The following is an 8,800-nucleotide window of genomic DNA, read 5'->3' as shown; positions in this document are numbered from 1 at the left end:
CTTGAGATGTTGAGTCCACCTATGTTAAATTAAATTGATTGGACATGATTTGGAAAGGCGCACACACCTGTCTATATAATGTCCCACAGTTGACAATGCTCGTTAGAGCAAAAACCAAGCCATGAGGTTGAAGGAATTGTCCGTAGAGCTCCGAGACATGATTGTGTCGAGGCACAGATCTGGGTAAGGGTACCAAAACATTTCTGCAGCATTGAAGGTCTTCAAGAAGAGTGGTCTCCATCATTATTAAATGGAAGAAGTTTGGAACCACCAACCTAGAGCTGGCCGCCAGGCCAAACCGAGCAATCGTGGAAGAAGGGCCTTGGTCAGGGAGGTGACCAAGAACCCGATGGTCACGCTGTGGAGATTGGAGAACCTTCCAGAAGGACAACCATCTCTGCAGCACTCCACCAATCAGGCCATTATGGTAGAGTGGCCAGACGGAAGCCACTTCTCAGTAAAAGGCACATGACAGCCCACTTGGAGTTTGCCAAAAGGCACCTAAAGGACTCTCAGACCATGAGAAACAAGATTCTCTGGTCTGATGAAACCAAGGTTGAACTCTTTGGCCTGAATGCCAAGCGTCACATCTGGAGGAAACCTGGCACCATCCCTACGGTGAAGAATGGTGGTGGCAGCATCATGCTGTGGGGATGCTGCAGGGACTGGGAGACTAGTCAGGATTGAGGGAAAGATGAACGGAGCAAAGTACAGAGATACTTGATGAGAAATCTGCTCCAGAGCTGGTGTGCCAAGCTTGTAGAGTCATACCCAAGAAGACTCGAGGCTGTAATCGCTTCCAAAGGTGCTTCAACAAAGTACAGAGTAAAGAGTCTGAATACTTATGTAAATGTGATATTTCCATTTTTTATTCAATACATTTGCAAAAAAATATAAAACCCGTTTTTGCTTTGTCATTATGGGATATTGAGTGTAGACTGAGGAAAAAGAATCTGTCATCACACATGTTTTTTTTTATCCACATCAAGTCCATTTGGTAGAAACATACTGTACCACTGGTGGGTACATTTTCTTTATGCAGATTCTAGAATATTCACATGAAAATGTGGATGTTCACAGTTCCAGAATATTTTGAAATATCCCTTTCTTTATTCCTCAGTGTTTCCTTCAATGGGAAACATTAAATTAATGTTCCAGCAGGGGGATAGCTGGATCAAGCAAACTTCTATAGTCTGAGAATGGAAATAACCATGATGGACATTTGTGAAATCCGAGTTAGAACCAGAGTAAATACCGTACCACCAAAAAAATTACACCTGTATGCAAAGTATCAAGCACTTGTTAATATTACAAAAAATACTGGACAATTGCAGGCATGGTAAGAAACAAATGTTTAAAAAAATAAACATTTTGATGAATAGCAATCACTAGATACAACATTTAAACAAAAATTATTACAGAATTCCAATATTAGCAATGCAACACAAGAGTAACAGGCTAAACACACAGTACACCAAAGAAAAAAGATTCTGACTTCTCTCTGTTTAATAGAGCAAGAGTCAGTTACCACTAGCAGTGGGGTGCAGAGGTTTGACCCTTGCTAAGCGGGACAATCCCAGTCGCAAGCCTTGTCCTGTAGACTTTGTGGTGGAATTCGGGGTTGAGCTGGGACTTATTCCACTCTGTGCTAGTGATAAAGAACAGAGAGTTGAATTAAGACAGATAAATACACATATAGGGAGAATCTCAATTGGTTTTCCTCGCCTCCGGCCTCTCCTCGCCTACTTTTGAAAAAGTTCAAGGATCGAGGAGCAGAGGCGACGAAACATGGACACACATGCGTTTGTACGAAATGAGACTCCTTCTCTACTCACGCGCCATCAGGCAAATTACATTTACAGAGGTGGAATCCTCAAATAAATGTGTAAAGTGATCAAATCAAATTGTAGCTAGTTGTGCAATACATTTTTGTTTTTTTTTACCTTTATTTAACCAGGTAGGCCAGTTGAGAACAAGTTCTCATTTACAACTGCAACCTGGCCAAGATAAAGCAAAGCAGTGCGACAAAAACAACACAGAGTTACACATAAACAAACATACAGTCAATAACACAGTAGAAAAATGTATGTAGTGTGTGCAAATGTTGTAAGGTTAGGGAGGTAAGGCAATAAATAGGCCATAGTGGTGAAATAATTACAATTTAACATTAACACTGGAGTGATGGATGTGCAGGGAAGATACTGGGGTGCAAAAGAGCAAAAATAAAGAAATGACAATATGGGGATGAGGTAGTTGGGTGTGCTATTTACAGATGGGCTGTGTACAGGTAGAGTGATCGGTAAGCTGCTCTGACAGCTGATGCTTAAAGTTAGTGAGGGAGATATAAGTCTCCAGCTTCAGTGATTTTTGCAATTCGTTCCAGTCATTGGCAGCAGAGAATTGGAAGGAAAGGCGGCCAAATGAGGTGTTGGCTTTGGGGACGACAAGTGAAATATACCTGCTGGAGCACGTGCCACGGGTGGGTGTTGCTATGGAGACCAGTGAGCTGAGATAAGGCGGGGCTTTACCTAGCAAAGACTTATAGATGACCTGGAGGCAGTGGGTTTGGCGACGAAAATGTAGCGAGGGCCAGCCAACGAGAGCGTACAGGTCGCAGTGGTGGGTAGTATATGGGGCTTTGGTGACAAAACGGATGGCACTGTGATAGACTGCATCCAGTTTGCTGAGTAGAGTGTTGGAGGCTATTTTGTAAATAACATTGCCGAAGTGAAAGATTGGTAGGATAGTCAGTTTTACGAGGGTATGTTTGGCAGCATGAGTGAAGGATGCCACTCATGCTGCCAAAGTCTTTGTTGCGAAATAGGAAGCCGATTCTAGAATTCATTTTGGATTGGAGATGCTTAATGTGAGTCTGGAAGGAGAGTTTACTGTCTAACCAGACACCTAGATATTTGTGGTTGTCCACATATTCTAAGTCAGAACTGTCCAGAGTAGTGATGCTGGACGAGCGGGCAGGTGCGGGCAGCAATCGGTTGAAGAGCATGCATTTAGTTTTACTAGCATTTAAGAGCAGTTGGAGGCCACGGAAGGAGTGTTGTATGGCATTGAAGCTCGTTTGGAGGTTTGTTAACACAGTGTCCAAGAAAGGGCCAGATGTATAAAGAATGGGGTTGTCTGTGTAGAGGTGGATCAGAGAATCACCAGCAGCAAGAGCGATATCATTGATATATACAGAGAAAAGAGTAGGCCCGAGAATTTAACCCTGTGGCACCCCCATAGAGACTGCCCGAGGCCCGGACAACAGGCCGTCCAATTTGACACACTGAACTCTATCTGAGAAGTAGTTGGTGAACCAGGCAAGGCAGTCATCAGAAAAACCCGAGGCTACTGAGTCTGCTGATAAGAATATGGTGATTGAGAGAGTCGAAAGCCTTGGCCAGGTCGATGAAGACGGCTGCACAGTACTGTCTTTTATCGATGGCGGTTATGATATAATTTAGTACCTTGAGCATGGCTGAGGTGCACCCGTGACCGGCTCGGAAACCAGATTGCACAGCGGAGAAGGTAAGGTGGGATTCGAGATGGTCAGTGATCTGTTTATTAACTTGGCTTTCAAAGACCTTAGATAGGCAGGGCAGGATGGATATAGGTCTGTAACAGTTTGGGTCCCCTTGAAGAGGGGGATGACCGCGGCAGCTTTCCAAACCTTGGGGATCTCAGACGATATGAAAGAGAGGTTGAACAAGGCTGGTAATAGGGGTTGCGACAATGGCGGCAGATAGTTTCAGAAATAGAGGGTCTAGATTGTCAAGCCCAGCTGATTTGTATGGGTCCAGGTTTTACAGCTCTTTCAAAACATCTGCTATCTGGATTTGGGTAAAGGAGAAGCTGGGGGGGGGGGGGGGGGGGGGGGCGGGGGAAGCGGAGCTGTTGGCCGAGGTTGGAGTAGCCAGGTGGAAGGCATGGCCAGCCGTTGACAAATGCTTGTTGAAGTTTTTGATTATCATGGATTTATCGGTGGTGACCGTGTTACCTAGCCTCAGTGCAGTGGGCAGCTGGGAGGAGGTGCTCTTGTTCTCCATGGACTTTACAGTGTCCCAGAACTTTTTGGAGTTAGAGCTACAAGATGCAAATTTCTGCTTGAAAAAGCTAGCCTTTGCTTTCCTGACTGACTACGTGTATTGGTTCCTGACTTCCCTGAACAGTTGCATATCGCGGGGACTATTCGATGCTATTGCAGTCCGCCACAGGATGTTTTTGTGCTGGTCGAGGGCAGTCAGGTCTGGAGTGAACCAAGGGCTATATCTGTTCTTAGTTCTGCATTTTTTGAACGGGGCATGCTTATCTAAGATGGTGAGGAAGTTACTTTTAAAGAATGACCAGGCATCCTCAACTGACGGGATGAGTTCAATATCCTTCCAGGATACCTGGGCCAGGTCAATTAGAAAGGCCTGCTCGCAGAAGTGTTTTAGGGAGCGTTTGACAGTGATGAGGGGTGGTTGTTTGACCGCGGACCCGTAGCGGATAGAGGCAATGAGGCAGTGATCGCTGAGATCCTGATTGAAGACAGCAGAGGTGTATTTGTAGGGCAAGTTGGTCAGGATAATGTCTATGAGGGTGCCCATGTTTACAGATTTAGGGGTGTACCTGGTGGGTTCCTTGATGATTTGTGTGAGATTGAGGGCATCTAGCTTAGACTGTAGGACTGCCGGGGTGTTAAGCATATCCCAGTTTAGGTCACCTAACAGAACAAACTCTGAAGCTAGATGGGGGGCGATCAATTCACAAATGGTGTGCAGGGCACAGCTGGGAGCTGAGGGGGGTCGGTAGCAGGCGGCAACAGTGAGAGACTTATTTCTGGAGAGATTCATTTTTTTAATTAGAAGTTCGAACTGTTTGGGTATGGACCTGGAAAGTATGACATTACTTTGCAGGCTAACTCCTCCCCCTTTGGCAGTTCTATCTTGACGGAAAATGTTATAGTTGGGTATGGAAATCTCAGAATTTTTGGTGGCCTTCCTAAGCCAGGATTCAGACACGGCAAGGACATCAGGGTTGGCAGAGTGTGCTAAAGCAGTGAGTAAAACAAACTTAGGGAGGAGGTTTCTGATGTTGACATGCATGAAACCAAGGCTTTTTTCGATGACAGAAGTCAACAAATGAGGGTGCCTGGGGACATGCAGGGCATGGGTTTACCTCCACATCACCCGAGGAACAGAGGAGGAGTAGGATGAGGGTGCGGCTAAAGGCTATCAAAACTGGTCGCCTAGAGCGTTGGGGACAAAGAATAAAAGGAGCAGATTTCAGGGCGTGGTAAAATAGATTCAGGGCATAATGTGCAGACAGGGGTATGGTGGGGTGCGGGTACAGCGGAGGTAAGCCCAGGCACCGGGTGATGATAAGAGAGATTGTATCTCTGGACATGCTGGTTATAAATGGGTGAGGTCAACGCATGTGTGGGAGGTGGGATAAAGGAGGTGTCAGAGGTATGAAAAGAGGAACTAGGGGCTCAATTGTAAACTAAAACAATGATAACTAACCTGAACAACAGTATACAAGGCATATTGACATTTGAGAGAGACATACAGCGAGGCATAAAGTAATCGCAGGTATTGATTGCGAGAGCTAGCTAAGACAACAGGTGAGACAGCAACAGCTAATCAGCTAACACAACAACAGCAGGTAAAATGGCGATGACTAGGCAGAGAGGGTCGGATTAACTACACCCAGAGCCTGAGTTCGCGGCTGGGGCCGACAGATAAAAAATAAAGAGTACTGTGAATTAATGGACAGTCCAGCAGGCATAAGCTATGTAGCCAAGTGATCATAGTGTCCAGGGGGCAGCAGTAGATGGAACAGGGAAGCCGCGGAGTAGTCGCCACTACGCTAGCACGCGGGTGACACAGCGTTTAAAGTTAGTAGCCCGGGGCTAGTAGGAGCGTCTGCTCCGACGGAGGCCGGTTGAAGGCACAGCGGATGGAGTATTCGTCGGCAGACCAGTCGTGGTGGTGCGGCGGGGCGCCGTGTCGACAGAGGATCCAAGCCAGATGGCGAAAGAGGTATTGTATAATTTAGTTTGCTAGCCGGGAGATGTGCCTGGCTCACGGCTAACTGGTGCTAGCTTCGTGGCAGGGGCGTTAGCCACTAGCTAGCTGTGAAGATTAGAAGTGGTGGTCCAGGGATTACGGCAGGAATCCGGCGTTGTAGTGGAGAGATAGTCCAATACTGGTAGATTGGAGAGTGTTATCCAGGCTAAAAACAGGGCTGGTATCTGTGCAGAAGGTAAAAGCCGCTAGCAGTGGCTAACAATGACTAAATAGCTTGTAGCTAATTAGCTTGTTAGCTTCTGGTGGTTCTTGAATGTGTTCTAAAATTAAAAATAATAGCGATTCCGTATCACATTGGGTGAGGCAGGTTACCGGAAGGTATAATCGAATTAAAATGGAATTAAAATGGAAAAGAGTGAAAATAAAATTGAAATATAGACCTATATATATACAATATATACAAAAAAGAAGAAAAATACAAAAGTACACGAGAGGACGAACAAAAACACGTCTTCACTGCTACGCCATCTTGGATCACTTTCTATTAGATGCTAATCAAGGGCAGTCAAGTCTGGAGTGAACCAAGGGCTATATCTGTTCTTAGTTCTACATTCTTTGAATGGGGCATGCTTATTTAAGATGCTGAGGAAAGCACATCTAAAGAGCAACCAGGCATCCTCTACTAACAGGATGAGGTCAATATCCTTCCAGGATAACCAGGCCAGGTCGATTAGAAAGGCCTGTGTGGCGGATTTTAAAACACTTCCACGCTAGCCACCAGGAAGATACTCTTGTGCATCCTTTGCTGAAGTCTGTAATCGAGGAGGGAAGCATACTACTCGGTTTGCCTACTAACGAATTGACTCTCCCCTCGACCACTTATCGGTTTCCGGGTCGCGGAGGACGGAGGAGTTAAGGAGAGGGCGGACTTTTGTCCAGTAGAGAATCTACAATTGTGTCACTGAGCCTCACCTGGTGGATTCCACTTTAGTAGCCTGCCACCTACTGGGGTGATAGGGGATGGTCTAACAGGTAAAGTGGGAGTGTCAGCGAGCTTCCTCTGAGTTGACACAGGCTTTGATGTGGCTGGAGTCGGACTACAACTCTCTGTAGTGGGAGTAACAGAGGAAAGCATGGATAAATGTAATAGCAGCACAATATACTTTACATCCATTATAATTGGGTGAACATTTCTTATTGAGGGCATTAACGTGATGACAGATGGTGGCTACGTGGTATGCAGGTATGCTGGTAATTCTTATCCTTCCGCCCACTCTCAACCTGGCTGATCCTCTCCACTGTCAGTATGGATCTCTGTTGATCTTTAGCTTTGACAGCTGCCCGTCTCTGGCTGGAGGGGTTGACATTGGATCCCCTCTCACTTGTGCCCTCATGAAGGTCTAGGAGAGAGAGAATTCATTAGAACAAAGAGACTATAGGCAGGGTTTACTGTTAGTGTTGTTATTTACAGCATGTTCAATTATGTCTGAGATGTTATACAGTAGGTTTGGCATGTTTCCCTAAATAACAAATGTTCATAAAGGCTTTATAAAAGGATCACTGAGCATACTTATTCTACTGGGTGCCTTCTCTACAACCACAGCTCTTTGGAGCACAGAGAGAGAACAGGATGCTTGTGAATCCACTTCATTCTCTTTGTCATCTAAAGACAATCTGAAACCCATACACACACACACACACAAAACAGTGATTACCAGCCTACCTGCACACTGATCAAAATAGTGCCTGACTTTGTTGGCAGTGTGTGAAGATGTTTTTCTGTGTGATAGCTATAAAACATATGTAGCAATAAGTTATCTATTAAAAAAAAATGACCGGCCTACGTGTTCTTTGAATCCTGACCGAAAGATTTGCTTGATTGATGCAGACTCTTGTCTCTCTGTGGTTCTTTGACAAGGACCCGAGCTTTCTTGCTGGAAGGCCCTTTCATACAGGCAAAATCTTCATCTGATTGAACAAAAAAAGACAAAACATTACAAAAAGCAGGTGCATTAACATTATGACAATATGTAAAATCTGAGAATGTCCAAACAGTTTACATCATCATCACTTACCATCATCAAGCTCCATCAAGTCTGAGTAATTCAATTGTTTCTTGGCTCTTTTGACGAGAACAAATAGGCATCATTCATCACACTTAAACAAAACAGTTATCATGATCTTTGCAGCTACTGTCAGCCTGCTACCTGTAGATCAGTGGAGGCTGCTGAGGGGAGAACGGCTCATAATAATGGCTGGAACGAAGCGAATGGAATAATTCTGCTCCAGTCATTACCCTCGAGCCCGTCCTCCTCAATTAAGGTGCCACCAACCTCTTGTGCAGTAGAATAGTTTAGCTACACACCTTGTTGGTCGAGCCATAATATCGTATTCAGCCAGCTTGAGAAACCAAACGCTACTAGTAGCTAGTTACTTAATGACGTAAATCAAGTCTCTTAACAGTGTCCAAACTAGAAACAAAATGAAATACTAAATAACTTAGATAAACGACCACATTGAAATAAAATAGTACAATTTTGCATGTTGTTTATTTCAAGCTATCCCGCGACAAACTGAATCTTTCACATCTATATCTTGGGTTTCTATTTAGGGGATTCGTTATTTGTGTAACTTTACATTGGCATAATGTTAAAATATGTATTATTAATGACTCAATTCCATTATTCTACGAATAAAAATATACAAATCCATATGCTTCCACTTTTCTGTCCAACGTGTAGATTGATTTGATCTATTACTGTTTTGAAAATAAAATATGACGAAAGTTGTAT

At 44.5% G+C, this 8,800-nt stretch overlaps 1 protein-coding gene across 2 annotated transcripts; it reads right to left on the bottom strand.

Annotated features, from left to right (window-relative positions):
• Positions 1–871: 871 nt before the first annotated feature.
• LOC120042015 (RAD51-associated protein 1-like) lies at positions 872–8,676 on the bottom strand. 2 transcript variants are annotated; one of them, XM_038986907.1, is made up of 7 exons: positions 8,374–8,676; positions 8,084–8,130; positions 7,853–7,976; positions 7,579–7,682; positions 7,241–7,408; positions 6,981–7,115; positions 872–1,648 (listed from the first exon to the last, which is right to left on the bottom strand). In XM_038986907.1, exons 1-7 carry the CDS (start codon positions 8,388–8,390, stop codon positions 1,521–1,523), a joined length of 723 nt encoding a protein of 240 aa, XP_038842835.1. In that variant the 5' UTR covers positions 8,391–8,676; the 3' UTR covers positions 872–1,520. The 2 variants fall into 2 exon arrangements, with proteins under 2 accessions (XP_038842835.1, XP_038842836.1); XM_038986908.1 differs by having other exon boundaries at positions 7,290–7,408.
• Positions 8,677–8,800: the final 124 nt, after the last annotated feature.

This window comes from Salvelinus namaycush, unplaced genomic scaffold, assembly GCF_016432855.1.
Source record: "Salvelinus namaycush isolate Seneca unplaced genomic scaffold, SaNama_1.0 Scaffold6, whole genome shotgun sequence".
In the NCBI taxonomy this organism is placed as follows: domain Eukaryota; kingdom Metazoa; phylum Chordata; class Actinopteri; order Salmoniformes; family Salmonidae; genus Salvelinus; species Salvelinus namaycush.
The sequence above is the reverse complement of the archived record's forward strand: the minus strand, read 5'-3'. Positions and strand labels throughout refer to the sequence as shown.